Source organism: Gorilla gorilla, chromosome 13, assembly GCF_029281585.2.
Source record: "Gorilla gorilla gorilla isolate KB3781 chromosome 13, NHGRI_mGorGor1-v2.1_pri, whole genome shotgun sequence".
Lineage (NCBI taxonomy): Eukaryota > Metazoa > Chordata > Mammalia > Primates > Hominidae > Gorilla > Gorilla gorilla.
This window is the reverse complement of record NC_073237.2, coordinates 97,610,123-97,630,952: the sequence shown is the minus strand read 5'-3', so window position 1 is coordinate 97,630,952 and position 20,830 is coordinate 97,610,123. Positions and strand designations below refer to the sequence as shown.

Below are 20,830 nucleotides of genomic sequence, written 5' to 3'. Positions count from 1 at the left end.
GTCTAAGGAAACCTGAGCTCTTTGTGACCTAAAAGAACATAACTGATGCACACTGGGCTAAACAAAGGATGAAGAAAGAGGATGATGAAGGTGTTAAAGTCTCTCACTTTTTTCTCAGGGTTTTACCTGGACCCCATCTGATCTCAGATAGGATGTCTTTGGACAAGTTAGGATCTTTGATCCCTAGTAGTTTAGGACATGGAGTGAAATTCTGTGACCCTATTCCTGCTATGGACTCAGCACAGGACTCCAGCACTTGACTCCACCAAGAATGTAGTAGAAACAGTGACAGAACCAGGAAACGTGCATGAAGGGGACCTTCAAAGCCACCAATAATTGGTCTACTGACAAACAATAACAGGCCTCATTCCAGGATCCCTTCAGAACTGGGAAAAGTACAGAACCAGACTGCTCAGTGCTGTCCACACAGCAGACCTTCATTAGGAAGCCTAGATGCATGCAACAGAGTAACAATTAGCAGGGGTTGGTGGGGTGAGCAAAGGAAGGACCATGTTCCTTTTAGGCCCGGAAAGTCTGAGACCTTGGGTACAGCTTCAAAACTGAAGGCCAAATGTTGCATACTAAATGATAAATGTGTAATTCTCCAGTCAAAAAGGCACTTTGCTGACAGCCTCTGATGGATCATCTCTCATTGTCCACTAAAATCATACATGACGACAGTGAAAAAAGATGGAAACTTGGCCAACTGACACCAAACTGAAGGGAGGATGAGTGAGAGGGGTCCACTGTTGATAACCTTCATATGGAGTATGTTTAATCTCTCTCTCTCTTTTTCTCACACACATACACACACTTGCGCATGCACACACACACGCACACACACACACACACACTCTTACCTCATGGAAAACTCAAGCTTCTCCTCAGAAGACAGAGACTGCAGGAGAAAATCTAGGGAAAGGCTTTCTTTCTTTCATACTATCGGGCCCCTGACTCTGAGATCCAGGATTTAGACTCCCCAGAAAACAAGGCTTCTGTCTCCCCACTGGATGAGTTCGCTCTGAATTTGCTGAAGACTCTCCTCTCTTACCTGTTTTTTTCCTAAATGTATTTACAGAGAGACTCCTGGACAAGAACTCAACAGGAGGTGGCAGGGGCACAGGCATGGGCATTTCGCATTCCGAGAGGACTAGATCCACATGTTCTGGAGAGCATGGCTGCTGCTGGCTATAGCAGCTTTGTGCACGCTCTATAGAGTACCAATGAGCCACACAGTGAGGACAGCAGATGCTAGTTCCTTGGAGCTGAGGAGCTCTAGTAGGAAGCCTGCTAACTAGGGACTGGACTTGGGGCTGTGTACGTCTGCTTTCAAGCTGTAGCTCTGAAAAGTTGGCCAAGAGCAAGTCACACTTCTGCTGATGAACAGAGTGTGCATAGGTCTTGCCCCATTTAAGAGTAAATAGGGAGAAATAATCACAGATCACATCGGACGTTGGAAAAATCTCCTATTTTAGACTAGTATGGTACCATTATTCTCTCTCATATTTCTTGTTTCAGTAGGAACTTTACACTTGCATAGATTATTCAATAATTTCCATCTGTCACATTAAAATTGTTGAATATGCAAGCTTTATTACAGCAAGGAACACATTTGTTTTTGCTCATCATTGTATTCGCAGCACCTAGCATCAAACTTGGCACATAGTAAACATTTAACAGATAATTGTGGGATCAATGAATGAATTGCTGAAGAAACTTTAGAGATTAACAGAAGAGGATAAAAGAGCACAGAAACTTGTCCATATTTTCTAATTCATGTTGGTGCCTTGCATCCCTGATTTCAGAGAACATAGTTGACAAAAAACCATTTAGCATGTACGTTGCAGGGATCATATCTCCTTTTTATAAAATCACAAAGTCGGACATAGTGCTAGGCAACTAGAAAATAAGTGATCATTAAAAACTTGGACTTTATAAGTGTCTCATGAATTGGAAAACTGTAAATCATAATTCACAAATCAAAGCATTCTCTATTCTAATGCAGTGAGAATAAAAAAACCGTAGAGTATGGAGATCTATGTCATACACAACAAATACTTTTTATTGGAGATGTTTGTGAAGCACAAGAAACTCAAGTCATGATGAACTTGGGAAGTATTGATGGGTAGTTTTATTGAGACATGCATATCTTAGAAATGTCCCTATTTCTGATTCTGAGAAATTACAATGGTTGTCAGTTTCAGTATTAACATGTGGGCACATAAAAACTCCTATACATTTTCATGTGGGGAAACTAACACAAGGAACTTTAAAAAAGAAAAGAAAAGTGAAAAAGACATAAAAACAATTTATCTGGATTAAATTGCCAACAGTACTCTGCAACTATGTTGAAAAGCTACTCTGTGGGCAGTTGCTTAGTCTGAACCGCAGCTTTTACCACCCCTCCCTATTTTCCTTAACATTCGTTCTCAATCTCTTATCAAAAATTGTTGGCCAGGCACAGTGGCTCATGCCTGTAATCTCAGCACTTTGGGAGGCCGAGGCAGGCGGATCACCTGAGCTCAGGAGTTCAAGACCAGCCTGACCAACAGGGTGAAATCCTGTCTCTACTAAAAATGTAAAATTAGCCAAGTATGGTGATGCATGCCTGTAATCCCAGCTACTCAGGAGGCTGAGACAGGAGAATCACTTGAACGTGGGAGGCAGAGGTTGCAGTGAGCAGAGATTGTGCCATTGCACTCCAGCCTGGGCAACAAGAGTAAAACTCCTTCTCAAACAACAGCAACAAACAAAACAAAACAAACAAACCTGTGGGCAGAGTGGCTTGTCCCTGTAATCCCAGCACTTTGGGAGGCAGAGGTGGGTGGATCACTTAAGGCCAGGAGTTTGAGACCAGCCTGGCCAGCATGATAAAAGCCCGTCCTTACTAAAAGTACAAAAATTAGCCGGTGGTGCTGGGCGCCTGTAATCCCAGCTACTCAGGAGGCTGAGGCAGGAGAATCGCTTGAACGTGGGAGGCGGAGGTTGCAGTGAGCTGAGATTGCGCCACTGCACTCCAGTCTGGGCAACAGAGCGAGACTCTGTCTCAAAAAAACAAAAACAAAATAACAACAAAAATAAACTGTTAAAAAGAGGACTGTTCTTTTGTTTCTCTATGGTAAAACGATGTCATGAAAGATAGTGAAAGTAGTAGCATGTTGTATGATATTGAGGATACTTGAACATTTTCTCGTTTTCAAAATCTAACCAGCTTTGTGCATCTCTTTGTGGTAGCTTTTCTACCATGATGTCCAAAAATGAGAAAACGTGCCCTCCCATCAGCTTCTGGCCTCTGTTTTGGTAGAAAAAATGATAAAAAATCTTATCCCACACAGAAAAGTACAAGCAAATGGCAGGGGTTTACCCGTGCCATTTCAACACTGTAAGAGGAATACCTAAGGAATTCTTAACACTGTTTCCCCAACCACATTCTAATTCAACCACCAACTTCCATTGGAAATGGAACACAAGATTAAAGAAACACATACAGTTCACTTTTGCTTTTTCTTTTCCACCTCAGGATCCCCAGTAGAAAATCTCTATCTAATTCCATTTTTGCCAAGGTACCTCAATTCAACTATTGAAGACCATTCCTTCAGGAAACCACAGTTTCTTTAGGAAAAGTGGTAAAATGCTTTCTCATTAACATGCTTTATTCAAACTGGAAGTTTCCTATGAAGATAATTTATCTGAGGTTACCATGTTCATCCCATTTCCTTATAAAGGTGTACTGACCTGATGAAACGTTTAACTATGACTGCCATGGATACCAGGTAATAATAACAATAGCTAATATGCTGTGCTTAGTACATACAAAGTATTGTTCTAAGTGCTTTGCAATATTAGTTCACCTAATGCTCACCATGACTTCGAGGTAGACACTATTATCTCTACATTTTACAGATGAGGAAATTGAGATCCAGAGAAGTCAATTAACTTGACCAAGGTCATACAGCTAGTGAGTAGAGGAGCTTGGGTTACAAACCGAATAGTAAGGCTCCAGAGGCTATATTCTTAATCATAATTCTCTAAGCTTATTTATTATTAACATACATATGGATAAGCATCAGACTATAAAGATACTTTAGCTTGTGCTTGGGAGCACACACACATGCACATACACACAGCACTGAGAAGAGGCAAGGACTTTATAACATGTCCCTCGTGAAATGTATTTCACTTGCCACAACAGAATACGAATTCTTCAATTTTGTAGTCAATTTTCCAAAAAGAAGATGATTGAATATCTATGATATGTCATCATTTGAATAAGGCACTTTTCTCATCACTTTAGCAATGAATCTGACTTTTTTCTAGTATGACAAACACAACTGGTGCAAATTGATCCATATGCCTTATATATTGTGCTTCAAAAATAAGTTTCTGGCAAAATTGAATACATCAGTTCCTTGGATAGTAAATTTTAGGTGTTTACAGAACAATGCTGTAGTCTGTTTCTCCTATCGATACTGCACAAACACCAAAGGCTGACAGCAGCCTGCTTGTCTTGATCAGATGGTTGAAATCATAAGAAAAGATTTTATTAAAGTCAATTAATCTGAACCTAGTTACTTTATCTGTTAAAATGAATTATAAGTAGGCCTTGTATCACAGGGTGATTATTCAAATCATAAAAAACAGTTGTAAAAACACTTTGTCAATTGTGAGCCCTTTATTGATATTGCTCTTATAACTGAGAGAAGTAGATGTAACTAAGGGAAGTGGTTATAAATTGATTATAAAATTATTTTTTAAATGCAGGAAAGACATAAGAAACCTACAATTGTAACAACCTGAAACAAATATTTGACTCAGTTATTCATCCTTTGTATTAATAAAGCACCTTTTACAATGCGATAAGCTGGTGGTTTAGAAAAAAATACCCTGTATTTGTCATTGTAATTACTCATGATAAGTGAAGATGAAGGATAATTACTTAATAAAGATGATGAGTAATCAACTAGAAAGCCCAGCAAATATTTTTATAAACAAAAGAACAAACAAATACATTTTTACTTCCTCAAAGCATAAAATTACTCTACTTCTTAACAGGATTTTATCTCAATAATGTCCTCTTTACTCCTTTGACAGGACAATTCCCCAGTGCTTTATCTCACAAATGTGAGCCTTCTCTCTCGCCACCTAGCCTCTAAATATCTTCTCGGTCCCTCTAGGCAGTATAATGCCAAACGCTGCTTAATACAGAGGAAAACATAAAAGTTTGCCAGAGGCTATGGTAACTTTAAAGTGGAATGGAACCTGTGGATGCAAGTAAGTCTAGAAAATATGCCCTGGATACAAACTAAATGTGGAGAAAAAATGTAGCTACCAAGACATATCGAAATATAGGAATATTGAGGCCTGGATTTTTAGAAGGCTTCAAATTCGGCTTTTGTGATTCCATGTTTGTAAGTTTCTAAAGCTGAAGCTGATGATCTGAATCTACTCCCATTCCTACCACAAGATCAGCATCAAGTCCCCATGGGCAGCTCCCAGCCCTGTTGGTGATTTACAGATACTGAGATCTGGTGCTGTTGCCCTCTGCTTGATGCATTTCCTAAACAATTTCATTATGTTCTAATGTAATAACTTAAATAGTTTCTGCTCACACCTATAATATCAACACTCTGGAAGGCTGAGGCTGCAGGATCCCTTAAGTTCGAGACCAACTTCAGCAACATAGGGAGACCCTGTCTCTGCAAATAGTAATAATTTAAAATTAGCTGGGTGTGGTGGTGTGTGCCTGTGCTCCCGGCTACTCAGGAGACTGAGGTGGGAGGATTGCTTGAGCCTGGGAGGTCAAGGCTGCAGTGAGCTGTGGTCATGTTACTGCACTCCAGCCTGGGTGACAGAGTAAGACCCTGTCTCAGAAAATAAAAATAAGTAAGTTGCTTCCAAAACACACACTACTTTTTAAAAATTATAGAAAGCTTTGAAACTAATCTTTACTAACTGTTGAATCATCAGTTAGTACCTAGTTTTGTTATATGAATATTTTTGTTATGCAGGATATTGTATAACTTCTTAAAAGTCTTTGAAATATACTTAAAAAAAAAAACCTTTACAAAAGTAGTCGTCAGCTGAGGGTGACCCTGCCCCAGGGAACTTTTGTAATGTTTGGAGACATTTTTGATTGTCACTAGTGGAAGAGTGAGTGCTATTGGCATTTGTTGGATAGAGGCCGGGGTACTACTAAACATTGTATTAATACAATGCACACAAGTCAGTATTCTACTTGTACACAAAAAAAGAATTATCTGGCAGAGAATGTCGATAGTGCCGAGGGTAAGAAACACTGTTTTACAGCAATTAAGTTCACTGTAGTGTCATGAATTTGCATTGTCTAACCTGCCAAGTGCTACAGAAAGCAGTCTTCTGCTCAGTCCTTTATTGGAGTCCAGCCTCTAAACACTAGAGCTAAGGAGGACCCACAGAAAAGAATCACTAGAGTCTCATATGACTCAATAACTTTCCTCTTGATAATTAGGGTAATCTAGGGAGTTGTAGGGTAGGAGTCTTGGTCAGATCTGTAATATTCTGGCTCACCAAGGATGACATTCAAAGGGGAATAGATTCAGTCCCTGCACTGAGCAGAGGAACCAAAAGTAACCTCATCACAATTTCTTGAGACCCAAGCAAAGGTTGCTCCCTGGCTACACCTTCTAGGCCAGTCATGGTACCAGCTTCAGCATCCTTCCTCCCCTGCATCCTTGAGTCCCAGCCACAAGCCCAATCCTGATCCCTAGTAGGAAGCAGCAAACATCTTATTCTCTAATCTAGTGCCTTGGCTGCTTAAGTGGTCCAGAAACAGGGGTTCCATTTTGTTCCCTGAAGATTCTTCCTGGCTCTTTCCTCTTAACCTGTGTACCTGAGCTTCAACTACGGTTCCTGTTGCTGAGTTCTAGAAATTATCTCTATCTGCTTATAGGCCCATGTCCTGCCTTGCTCTTGACATTTTTCTTTTATGATCTAGACTCATGGCTCAGAAACAAAGTTGGGTGCCTGGGCACTGTCACTTATCTTTACACTACCTGGGTAGATTGAACTTCTCGGTCAGCACATGGAGCTGGCCTGGTTCCCTGGGCATCTGGTTCCCTGGGATCATCCCTGTCTTGATTGCTCTGTCCTGCTATGAATTCACTGCCAACTCAACAATTCTCATGGTATACAGCTTCTCCTCTCCATTTAAAATTACATATCTGCTGCCACAAACTCCCTATTTCCTTTCCCTATTTTTCTCTGTACCACTTACCTTCTAATGTAATTTATTTTGTTTAGTGTCTGGCTTTTTCTATCAGACTATAAACTGAATGAGGGCACATTTCTATTTGGTTCACTATAGATTCTAAACACCTTAATCTGTACCTAGCATTTAGTAGGTGCTCAATGAGTATTTCATTGAAGGTTGAATGAACATGACCGGCCCCCCAGCTGTATTTTAACTATAAATACTGAATGCAAACAGAAATAGACTAATTGAATCAAATAAAGTCTTTTTCTGATAAAGTACATTTAAATGACTTTCAAAATCGAGGATTTTCTAGTTCTCAAAAAGGCTGACATTAAGCTCGTCCCAGGGTATCAATTCTTACAACAATAAAACGCCATGACCTTTGAAACTGCATTTAAAATATTCGTGCTTCACTTAGACCTCACTTGATTTATGGAAATTAATTAGCGTTACATGAATTCGCTGTTTACCATGGCACTTTTTAGTCTGTCCAGTGCTACCTAATCCTCGGACCGGACCTAAATGGCGGAAGACTTGGCTGGTATTTAATTAAATTTTTATTAGAAGTAATAATGGATCAACTGTGTGACCCCAAATGAAAAGACTATAATGAAGAGCTCTGGATGACAAGCTATTTTAGTACTAATAGTCTAATGTTTGCATATTTGGATCAGTTTTTTAATTAACTCAAAGCAACTATTCAGGAAGGGAAAGTTAATTTGGTTTTCCTTCTATATGGTAAACAAACCAAAAACCCTCATCAAATTCTAATGCTGTCTATTCATTACTTTTCAGTATTAAAAAGTTACTATTTAATAATTTATATTTACAAAAATATTTACTCAAGTATATTTGAACAGAACTGAACTGAACTTCATATTTTTTTTGGAAAATGTAACTTCCTTATTTAGTCATTGCCACTGAAAAAGAAAGGTGGGTGTTTAACTCTCTTGAGAACATAAATCTGTATTGCTGTTACTACGCAATGTAATGTAGTAGCAAAGGAAATGGTATAAAGTAAAAGAAATGAAGAGGGAAAAAATGAGAGAGAGGAGTCTTAATACATGTTACTAATTTGATTACATTTGTTTTTATAAAGTACAGGTAAAATTTGTTAGTTTAGCCAGTTCCTTTCCTCCCTTTCCACATTATATAAATATAACTTGAGAAACTATACAATGGTTTAGAAGTGGATAGAGAAGTTTAGCTATGATGTTTTATGCTTAAAACCTGGGAGGACAGGCAGCTTTCTTATAATGAGAATGTTGGGGGGAAAATGTATTGTTGGATTTGTGAATCAAAGGAATTTAATACTCTCGGTCAAAGTCAAAACCATTAGCATTTGCTAAAGGAGGAGATGGTTGAATTTGAATGTTTTCTCTTTGATGTCACTATTCTTGCCATTGTCTCATTTAAAACTTAATTATTTGGATCTGTGGGGTGAAGCAGAAGCCTATCCTTCAAATCCATGCCACACAGACGAGAGGAGACAAAAGAATTAGAGAAGCAAGTTGAAATTTTTGCTCTTCTATCCACATTGAAGACTGTTAGAGAACTTGGCCATCGTTCTGGATAGCCTTTATTCTGCCCTCACTCTAAAAAAATTATCTTTAGTTCTTTTTCTGATTTCTAAAAGTAAACATATTCATGATAAAAAATTAAAATTATAGAACATTAGAAAGCCAAAAATTATTTGCCCAATTTGCCCATTATCCTACAATTCAGAAGTGACAACAGCTAACTTTTAGTGTGTTTCCCTTCAGTCTCTTTGCTATGGATAACACACAAATATACATATACACTTATATAATGTTGCATTCTTTTTATTTAAAAACAATTATGGATTCATAGTGTTTTTTTTAAATTTTATTTTATTATTATTATACTTTAAGTTTTAGGGTACATGTGCACAATGTGCAGGTTAGTTACATATGTATACATGTGCCATGCCGGTGTGCCGCACCCATTAACTCGTCATCTAGCATCAGGTATATCTCCTAAAGCTATCCCTCCCCCCTCCCCCCACCCCACAACAGTCCCCAGAGTGTGATGTTCCCCTTCCTGTGTCCATGTGTTCTCATTGTTCAATTCCCACCTATGAGTGAAAATATACAGTGTTTGGTTTTTTGTTCTTGCGATAGTTTACTGAGAATGATGATTTCCGATTTCATCCATGTCCCTACAAAGGACATGAACTCATCATTTTTTATGGCTGCATAGTATTCCATGGTGTACATGTGCCACATTTTCTTAATCCAGTCTATCATTGTTGGACATTTGTGTTGGTTCCAAGTCTTTGCTATTGTGAATAGTGCCGCAATAAACATACGTGTGCATGTGTCTTTATAGCAGCATGATTTATAGTCCTTTGGGTATATACCCAGTAATGGGATGGCTGGGTCAAATGGTATTTCTAGTACTAGATCCCTGAGGAATCGCCACACTGACTTCCACAATGGTTGAACTAGTTTACAGTCCCACCAACAGTGTAAAAGTGTTCCTATTTCTCCACATCCTCTCCAGCACCTGTTGTTTCCTGACTTTTTAATGATTGCCATTCTAACTGGTGTGAGATGGTATCTCATTGTGGTTTTGATTTGCATTTCTCTGATGGCCAGTGATGGTGAGCATTTTTTCATGTGTTTTTTGGCTGCATAAATGTCTTCTTTTGAGAAGTGTCTGTTCATGTCCTTCGCCTACTTTTTGATGGGGTTGTTTTTTTCTTGCAAATTTGTTGGAGTTCATTGTAGATTCTGGATATTAGCCCTTTGTCAGATGAGTAGGTTGTGAAGATTTTCTCCCATTTTGTAGGTTGCCTGTTCACTCTGATGGTAGTTTCTTTTGCTGTGCAGAAGCTCTTTAGTTTAATTAGATCCCATTTGTCAATTTTGGCTTTTGTTGCCATTGCTTTTGGTGTTTTAGACATGAAGTCCTTGCCCATGCCTATGTCCTGAATGGTAATGCCTAGGTTTTCTTCTAGGGTTTTTATGGTTTTAGGTCTAACGTTTAAGTCTTTAATCCATCTTGAATTAATTTTTGTATAAGGTGTAAGGAAGGGATCCAGTTTCAGCTTTCTACATATGGCTAGCCAGTTTTCCCAGCACCATTTATTAAATAGGGAATCCTTTCCCCATTGCTTGTTTTTCTCAGGTTTGTCAAAGATCACATAGTTGTAGATATGTGGCGTTATTTCTGAGGGCTCTGTTCTGTTCCATTGATCTATATCTCTGTTTTGGTACCAGTACCATGCTGTTTTGGTTACTGTAGCCTTGTAGTATAGTTTGAAGTCAGGTAGTGTGATGCCTCCAGCTTTGTTCTTTTGGCTTAGGATTGAATTGGTGATGTGGGCTCTTTTTTGGTTCCATATGAACTTTAAAGTAGTTTTTTCCAATTCTGTGAAGAAAGTCATTGGTAGCTTGATGGGGATGGCATTGAATCTATAAATTACCTTGGGCAGTATGGCCATTTTCATGATATTGATTCTTCCTACCCATGAGCATGGAATGTTCTTCCATTTGTTTGTATCCTCTATTATTTCATTGAGCAGCGGTTTGTAGTTCTCCTTGAAGAGGTCCTTCTTGTCCCTTGTAAGTTGGATTCCTAGGTATTTTATTCTCTTTGAAGCAATTGTGAATGGGAGTTCACTCATGATTTGGCTCTCTGTTTGTCTGTTATTGGTGTATAAGAATGCTTGTGATTTTTGTACATTGATTTTGTATCCTGACACTTTGCTGAAGTTGCTTATCAGCTTAAGGAGATTTTGGGCTGACACAATGGGGTTTTCTAGATATACAATCATGTCATCTGCAAACAGGGACAATTTGACTTCCTCTTTTCCTAATTGAATACCCTTTATTTCCTTCTCCTGCCTAATTGCCCTGGCCAGAACTTCCAACACTATGTTGAATAGGAGTGGTGAGAGAGGGAATCCCTGTCTTGTGCCAGTTTTCAAAGGGAATGCTTCCAGTTTTTGCCCATTCACTACGATATTGGCTGTGGGTTTGTCATAGATAGCTCTTATTATTTTGAGATACATCCCATCAATACCTAATTTATTGAGAGTTTTTAGCATGAAGATTGTTGAATTTTGTCAAAGGCCTTTTCTGCATCTGTTGAGATAATCATGTGGTTTTTGTCTTTGGTTCTGTTTATATGCTGGATTACATTTATTGATTTGTGTATACTGAACCAGCCTTGCATCCCAGGGATGAAGCCCACTTGATCATGGTGGATAAGCTTTTTGATGTGCTGCTGGATTCGGTTTGCCAGTATTTTATTGAGGATTTTTGCATCAATGTTCATCAAGGATATTGGTCTAAAATTCTCTTTTTTTGTTATGTCTGTGCCAGGCTTTGGTATCAGGATGATGCTGGCCTCATAAAATGAGTTAGGGAGGATTCCCTCTTTTTCTATTGATTGGAATAGTTTCAGAAGGAATGGTACCAGTTCCTCCTTGTACCTCTGGTAGAATTGGGCTGTGAATCCATCTGGTCCTGGACTCTTTTTGGTTGGTAAGCTATTGATTATTGCCACAATGTCAGAGCCTGTTATTGGTCTATTCAGAGATTCAACTTCTTCCTGGTTTAGTCCTGGGAGGGTGTATGTGTCGAGGAATTTATCCATTTCTTCTAGATTTTCTAGTTTATTTGCATAGAGGTGTTTGTAGTATTCTGTGATGGTAGTTTGTATTTCTGTGGGATCGGTGGTGATATCCCCTTTATCATTTTTTATTGCATCTATTTGATTCTTCTCTCTTTTCTTCTTTATTAGTCTTGCTAGCGGTCTATCAATTTTGTTGATCCTTTCAAAAAACCAGCTCCTGGATTCATTAATTTTTTGAAGGGTTTTTTGTGTCTCTATTTCCTTCAGTTCTGCTCTGATTTTAGTTATTTCTTGCCTTCTGCTAGCTTTTGAATGTGTTTGCTCTTGCTTTTCTAGTTCTTTTAATTGTGATGTTAGGGTGTCAATTTTGGATCTTTCCTGCTTTCTCTTGTGGGCATTTAGTGCTATAAATTTCCCTCTACACACTGCTTTGAACATGTCCCAAAGATTCTGGTATGTTCTGTCTTTGTTCTCATTGGTTTCAAAGAACATCTTTATTTCTGCCTTCATTTCGTTATGTACCCAGTAGTCATTCAGGAGCAGGTTGTTCAGTTTCCATGTAGTTGAGTGGTTTTTAGTGAGTTTCTTAATCCTGAGTTCTAGTTTGATTGCACTGTGGTCTGAGAGACAGTTTGTTATAATTTCTGATCTTTTGCATTTGCTGAGGAGAGCTTTACTTCCAACTATGTGGTCAATTTTGGAATAGGTGTGGTGTGGTGCTGAAAAAAATGTATATTCTGTTGATTTGGGGTGGAGAGTTCTGTAGATGTCTATTAGGTCTGCTTGGTGCAGAGCTGAGTTCAATTCCTGGGTATCCTTGTTGACTTTCTGTCTCGTTGATCTGTCTAATGTTGACAGTGGGGTGTTAAAGTCTCCCATTATTAATGTGTGGGTGTCTAAGTCTCTTTGTAGGTCACTCAGGACTTGCTTTATGAATCTGGGTGCTCCTGTATTGGGTGCATATATATTTAGGCTAGTTAGCTCTTCTTGTTGAATTGATCCCTTTACCATTATGTAATGGCCTTCTTTGTCTCTTTTGATCTTTGTTGGTTTACAGTCTGTTTTATCAGAGACTAGGATTGCAGCCCCTGCCTTTTTTTGTTTTCCATTTGCTTGGTAGATCTTCCTTTATCCTTTTATTTTGAGCCTATGTGTGTCTCTGCACATGAGATGGGTTTCCTGAATACAGCACACTGATGGGTCTTGACTCTTTATCCAATTTGCCAGTCTGTGTCTTTTAATTGGAGCATTTAGTCCATTTACATTTAAAGTTAATATTGCTATGTGTGAATTTGATCCTGTCATTATGATTTTAGCTGGTTATTTTGCTCGTTAGTTGATGCAGTTTCTTCCTAGCCTCGATGGTCTTTACAATTTGGCATGATTTTGCAGTGGCTGGTACTGGTTGTTCCTTTCCATGTTTAATGCTTCCTACAGGAGCTCTTTTAGGGCAGGCCTGGTGGTGACAAAATCTCTCAGCATTTGCTTGTCTGTAAAGGATTTTATTTCTCCTTCACTTATGAAGCTTAGTTTGGCTGGATATGAAATTCTGGGTTGAAAATTCTTTTCTTTAAGAATGTTGAATATTGCCCACCCCCCTCCACTCTCTTCTGGCTTGCAGAGTTTCTGCCAAGAGATCCGCTGTTAGTCTGATGGGCTTCCCTTTGTGGGTTACTCGACCATTCTCTCTGGCTGCCCTTAACATTTTTTCCTTCATTTCAACTTTGGTGAATCTGACAATTATGTGTCTTGGAGTTGCTCTTCTTGAGGAGTATGTTTGTGGCGTTCTCTGTATTTCCTGAATCGGAATGTTGGCCTGCCTTGCTAGATTGGGGAAGTTCTCCTGGATAATATCCTGCAGAGTGTTTTCCAACTTGGTTCCATTCTCCCCGTCACTCTCAGGTACACCAATCAGACATAGATTTGGTCTTTTCACATAGTCCCATATTTCTTGAAGGCTTTGTTCGTTTCTTTTTATTCTTTTTTCTCTAAACTTCCCTTCTCACTTCATTTCATTCATTTCATCTTCCATTGCTGATACCCTTTCTTCCAGTTGATCGCATCGGCTCCTGAGGCTTCTGCATTCTTCACGTAGTTCTCGAGCCTTGGCTTTCAGCTCCATCAGCTCCTTTAAGCACTTCTCTGTATTGGTTATTCTAGTTATACATTCATCTAAATTTTTTTCAAAGTTTTCAACTTCTTTGCCTTTGATTTGAATTTCCTCCTGTAGCTCAGAGTAGTTTGATCGTCTGAAGCCTTCTTCTCTCAACTCGTCAAAGTCATTCTCCATCCAGCTTTGTTCTGTTGCTGGTGAGGAGCTGTGTTCCTTTGGAGGAGGAGAGGTGCTCTGCTTTTTAGAATTTCCAGTTTTTCTGCTCTGTTTTTTCCCCATCTTTGTGGTTTTATCTACCTTTGGTCTTTGATGATGGTGATGTACAGATGGGTTTTTGGTGTGGATGTCCTTTCTGTTTGTTAGTTTTCCTTCTAACAGACAGGACCCTCAGCTGTGGGTCTGTTGGAGTTTGCTAGAGGTCCACTCCAGACCCTGTTTGCCTGGGTACCAGCAGCAGTGGCTGCAGAACAGCGGATTTTCGTAAACTGCGAATGCTGCTGTCTGATCATTCCTCTGGAAGTTTTGTCTCAGAGGAGTACCCGGCCGTGTGAGGTGTCAGTCTGCCCCTCCTGGGGGGTGCCTCCCAGTTAGGCTGCTCGGGGGTCAGGGGTCAGGGACCCACTTGAGGAGGCAGTCTGCCCATTCTCAGATCTCCAGCTGCATGCTGGGAAAACCACTGCTCTTTTCAAAGCTGTCAGACAGGGACATTTAAGTCTGCAGAGGTTACCGCTGTCTTTTTGTTTGTCTGTGCCCTGCCCCCAGAGTTGGAGCCTACAGAGGCAGGCAGGCCTCCGTGAGCTGTGGTGGGCTCCACCCAGTTCGAGCTTCCCGGCTGCTTTGTTTACCTAAGCAAGCCTGGGCAATGGCAGGCACCCCTCCCCCAGCCTCGCTGCCACCTTGCAGTTTGATCTCAGACTGCTATGCTAGCAATCAGCGAGACTCCGTGGGCGTAGGACCCTCTGAGCCAGGTGCGGGATATAATCTCCTGGTGCGCCGTTTTTTAAGCCCGTTGTCGGAAAAGCGCAGTATTAGGGTGGGAGTGACCCGATTTTCCAGGTGCCATCTTTCACCCCTTTCTTTGACTAGGAAAGGGAACTCCCTGACCCCTTGCACTTCCTGAGTGAGGCAATGACTCACCCTACTTTGGCTCGCGCTCGGTGCACTGCACCCACTGTCCTGCGCCCACTGTCTGGCACTCCCTAGTGAGATGAACCGGGTACCTCAGATGGAAATGCAGAAATCACCCATCTTCTGCGTCACTCACGCTGAGAGCTGTAGACCGGAGCTGTTCCTATTCGGCCATCTTGGCTCCCGGATCAGGAAAGGATCGGATTCATAGTGTTTTAACTTTTCACATATCATGAATATTCTCCATGAAAAATTCTTAATACCATTTTCTGAGGTTGCAACTTATAATGGCATCATTTTTTTAAAAAAAATTAGAGATATCTAACTTAAAAAATAATTTTAGTCCACAAAAATTAATCTACATTTCTGATTGTTTCATTAGAATGGATTATTTGCAGTGGAATCTGGGGTTAAAAAAATACCATTATTTGTAAGGTTATTGAAATACACTGTCAAATTGCAATGCAGAAAGGGTTAAATATCAATTTAACCAGAATTGTATTAGAATCTCACGTTTTTTCATCTTTTACAGCATAAAGCCTTATTTTCTTAAAAATGAATTCACTGGCCTTTTTTTCAAGGTGGAGCTGATGATATTTCTTGGAAAATACTATTTATAGTAGATTGTGGAATAATTACATAAACTGCAAGAGAAAAGTCATGCCATTTCAGGTTCATTAGAATGGCTAGTGGAAACAGTTGTCATTTTCCAATGTCAATTGCGTAGTATGTATTTTGGTAGCTTTGGGGCTAGAAAAAAGACTGTTAAGCTCTTCAAAATAAGTTTTTCTAATGTATTTTGATTACTCCCTTATTTTACTCTAATTTTTTCCAAAGAAAACATTTCCATTTAAAGAGTCTTTATTCTAAGTAGTACCCTTTCTTGTGAAAAAAATTCACATATACTCGGAGTAAGTTACTCTTCTCAAGATTAATAGATGCATTCCTTCACCCTCCTACAGGAAAAGTCAGAACAGACTTCTCTGGCTTTCTCTTAGAAATTACCTCATTTATGCACTTTAATTTCCTAGGACTAAGCTGAAAGTGGTAATAAAGTTAATTAAACAGAAGGCAAATGAATACTTAAGAATCAGCTTTTATGAAACTAGTTTTAGGCAAATCCATGATTTAACAAAGTTTATCTTTGCTTTTCATTCACCCTAATAAAGACATACCTGAGGTTGGGCAATTTACAAAGCAAAGAGGTTTAATGAAGAACTCACAGTTCCATGTGGCTGGGGAAGCCTCACAATCATGGCAGAAGGCAAGGAGGAGCAAGTCATATCGTACATAGATGGCAGTAGGCAAAGAGAGAAAATGAGGAAGACGCAAAAGCAGAAACCCCTGATAAAACCATCAGATATTTTGAGACTTATTCACTACCATGAGAACAGTATGGGGGAACCACCCCCATGATTCAAGTTATCTCCTACCGGGTCCCTCTCACAACATGTGGGAATTATGGGAGTACAATTCAAGATGAGATTTGGGTAGAGACACAAAGCCAAACCATATCAACTCTCAAAAATCATTTTTTGGCAACCTATGTGCCAGGTACTTTGAAGTATGCTGTTGATATGGAATGAAAAAGATACAACTTCTGCTCTCCAAGTGATCATAAATTAATAGGAGTAACAGATTTAAGTAATTATAGTAATATGAGAAGTGCCTATAACAGATGTAGGTGCAAGGCTCAGTGGAGGCCTAGAAGATGAGGCAACTAGTTGATAGGATTGGTAAACAGGTAATGTCTAAACAGCATTCTGAAGATGAGTAGGGTTTGGCCAGCTTGTAAAGTGAAGGGGTAGCAATAGAATATTCTAGGCTGAAGGAGCAGCACATGTGCAGGTACTGAGGCAAGGTGTCACACTTTCCTTTGGAGGGCATGTGAAGCCGTTTAGCATGATGGGAGAGGGCCTCACGAGGGAGTGGCTCCGGATGAGGATGGAGACATGTGAGGACCTCAGATTGTGAAGGGCTCTGTAGGCTATGTTAAGAACACTAGAAATCTATTGAAAGGTTTTAAGCAGAGAATTGACTTGCTCATATTTTTGCTTCAAAAAGCTCAATAGCTACAAAACGGTCAATAGATGGTAGCTTTGTGGGGCTGGGGTGAATGCAATGATATTGCAAAACAAGATATAGGGAGACAAGAACTTTTAATCACCTAAACCAGTGGTTCTCAAACTTTCCATGCATCAGAATCACCTGGATGACTTGCGAAAACACAAATAATCGGATTTAATCCCTACATTTTCTGATTTAGCAGGTATAGAATGAGGTTTAAGAATTTCTAACAAGTTCCCAGATGGCGTAAGGTGTGTCTCAGGTTTTTTACTTGAGCAACTGGGTGGATCCTAGAGTCATAAAAAAACAAAAGAGGGAAAGCGTGAAGCAAGTGCTTTTTTGTTTTTTGTTTTTTTACTAAACCCAGCAATCCCCCTTGCCTTTCAATGCTGTTTCCTCTAATTCTCCAAAGTTTAAATGTTATCTTTTGGCTATCTCTCTGCTCTAGCATCCCTTCCTTAGAAGCAGAATCTCATGATGCTGAACTCTAACTCACCTTATTTGAATTTCGCTGGCTTATCCTCCCAAGGTCCAGATCTCTATTAGCTTATGATAGACCCAAACGGACTAATGTGTCATTGATTATAAATGGGAATTTGATGCTCCTCCAGTGTGACAAATTTCTACTTTAAAGGTGGTCTTTCTGAACCATGCCTCTCTCCAATGTGGTGTCTCAAGTGGGAGTTTTGGATACCACAACAGACAATCTAGAGGACTGGTTCCTGGATGGTAGGGATCTTCTGGCATCCTTCAGTGAACAGAGACTTGTGCTACCAATGCATAAAGGTCTATATAAATGACAAGTGCCAGTCAAAATTTTTATTCCTTGGACCCTGCTCCAAGTGGGTGGGTCACAAAAGGTGTAATTTATCTTTGCCAAGGGAAATAACTGACTTTAAAAGGTATTCCAATTTAATTGCAATAAATCTCTGCTTTAAATAACTTGCTTTAATTATATATACAGGAAATAGATCGGAGAGTAGTCATAAAATCTTCCCTGAATCAAATTATGTACGTGTGTGTGCATGCGTTACTCCTTGGGAAAAGTTACTTTACCCCATTTCCTGTCAAGATTCTTCATATGTACAACTAGGACTATGAAATACGTTACAGGGGCCGGGCACAGTGGCTCATGTCTGTAATCCCAGCACTTTGGGAGGCTGAGGCAGGTGGATCACCTGAGGTCAGGAGTTCAAGACCAGCTTGGCCAAGATGGTGGAACCCCGTCTCTACTAAAAATGCAAAAATTATCCAGCCTCAGGGACAGGCACCTGTAATCCCACCTACTCAGGAGGCTGAGACAGGAGAATCACTTGAACCTGGCAGATGGAGGTTGCAGTGAGCCGAGATCGTGCCACTGCACTCCAGCCTGGGGCGAGAGCAAGACTCTGTCTAAAAAATAAAATACCTTACAGGGTTTTGGGTAGATTAGAAGAAATAATTTCTGTAAAATGTCTAGTTCAGTGTTCTGTATAATAAATATTCTCTTCTCTCCTCATTTCCCCTTGATGATCTCTTATCTTGCCCCTCTGGGAAGTGATCAAACTCTGGACATCTTTGGAAGGAGCCATTGTTTGGAATGAGTGAACTAGACAGCAGTGGCATCATATTGATCAGGGTATACCCCGTAAGCCAATTGCAAACTTGCATAATCTGCAAAAACTTTTATTCTGCAAATAACATCAAATGCCTGAGACTATTTTAATGTTAAGGGTTACTTCTTTTAAATTAGATTTTCTTAGGTTTCCCACTGCACTATTTCTTTCATTTCCACTCCAACCAGACAAGTTATTACATATTTGATTTTGATGTGGTATTTGCTTATTACTTGAAGAAATTCAATCATTTCCTACGACAGGAAAAAAGGATTAAGGATTACCAAAAGGCTTGTTGACAGCATGCTGTATTCTGACCCTCACTTTCTCAGTTGTCAGTTCTCTTGTTTTAAATGGTATCATGGCTCCCTTAAAAATCTGGTCAGGAGGTATTTGTAGGATCTCATTAGAATACTGTAATAGTTATCATTTATAGAGTACTTAATGTGTAGGAACTTTGTAAGATCTCTATTCCTACCTGTACCCATACACATTTATTCCCATATCTGTAATTATTAATCACTAGCACCTCAGGAATTTTCATAAAAGTCCTAGAAGGAGGGATGTAGAATATGCCTTCATTATTCCCTATCATGAACACTAATGAAAGTATTTGTTTTCCAACTTTGAAAAGGCATTATTTTCAAGAACCTGATGGCTGAGATTTCCCACTCTTTGTTAAATTCCCTGCATAACAAAATTACTGGATGGGAAGTCTGTCAGGAAATTTGACTATTTCTAAATTTATTTTATTGGCGTCCCCTGATGCTCCCCCACCCCAACCCCTTGCCTGACTCTGCTAAAAGGTGTATAGCAATATCCAGCCAATATTAAAACATACGTCCAGGGGAATATCAGATAACTGCTATGTGGGAGGAAAATCAGTTGAAATCATTCATAAGACAATTTAAGAAGTACCATTTCGAGAGCCAAAAATTTGATGTGGCAATAGGATCAGGAAAATCCCCAAAGCAGCCCTTGCTTTTAATGTTGATACTTCCATAGTTTATTTTACCAAGTGTTTGCCTTTAGTAATTTTACTTTTATGCGAGAGCTTAGTTCAGCACCATCTTGTACTCACCTGTGAATCTTATGATCCTTCGAAGTAAGGGGTTCAGGTAACAGCATTCTCCGGTCAGAATTGTTTTCTCCTGAGCAATCAGGGATTCTCTTGTTGATTTTATGAAATACATGGATATCTCACCAATAAAAATCTAGGGAAGGAATGTTTAAGAAATGTCAAGTTGGAGATCTGTTTGATAAGAGAGGCCCATGGCTTTAAAAACAAAACAAAACTGTTGAGGACCCACAATCCTTTTAAAAGATGTCGGAGAGAGATGGTGAATTAGATAGTAATTTGCATTTAACACTTCAAAAGAATTAGAGAAAGTGATAATTGATCATTTCAGATAGAGTTTCAGCCTATAATTTAAAATCTAAGGTTACATGGAAACAAATTGAAATAATAAGTTGTAATAGAATTTATGACAAGGTTCATGCTGGGATTGAATTCTTTTTTAACTTTCTGTGTGAGTAGCAATGATGAGGAATGATTCAGACGGCCAATGTGCCCAAGAAGGCATTATATACACACATCACAAGAGGTGACAGTAAGACCTCACTTAATATCAATAGGTTTGTGAAAACTGGAACTTTAAGTGAAATGACATACTGTATGCTATAAGAATTTAACTCTTCTTTATATCAGTCTATGGTAAAATTAGTTTTGTTATATAGCATGTTGTTTTGCTTAAACTTGCAGTTTCCAAGAACCTATCCACAACATTAAGTGAGGACTTGACTCAACTGCATTACTTTATTATGTGCCATTACAATTATTTACATTCTAAATTCTTATTTGATCACATTTGCCTCAGATATATTTCTCCTACCCTGAACTGGTTGATTAGCCCTTCTTTATTATAGGCATCTCTCTCTTGTTAAACTAATAAATATATATTACCCTTTAAATTATAATGCCCTTATGTAGATTGGAAGCCCCCTAATAGCAGGGACTACATCTTAATAATTCTTTAGTATCCTTATGGCACCCAGCACAGTGTATTCCCATTTAAAACAAGGAATTGGCAGGAG

General features: G+C 39.2%; 1 protein-coding gene across 5 annotated transcripts in view; it reads right to left on the bottom strand.

Annotated features, from left to right (window-relative positions):
- PLPPR1 (phospholipid phosphatase related 1) overlaps positions 1 to 20,830 on the bottom strand; it is a 295,944-nt gene that overhangs the window by 19,102 nt on the left and 256,012 nt on the right. For all 5 annotated transcript variants that reach the window (XM_055350385.2, XM_063696626.1, XM_055350386.2 and 2 more), the window contains one exon: positions 19,818 to 19,950. In XM_055350385.2, coding sequence (XP_055206360.1) covers positions 19,818 to 19,950 — 133 coding nt within the window. The remainder of the gene's footprint in view (positions 1 to 19,817; positions 19,951 to 20,830) is intronic.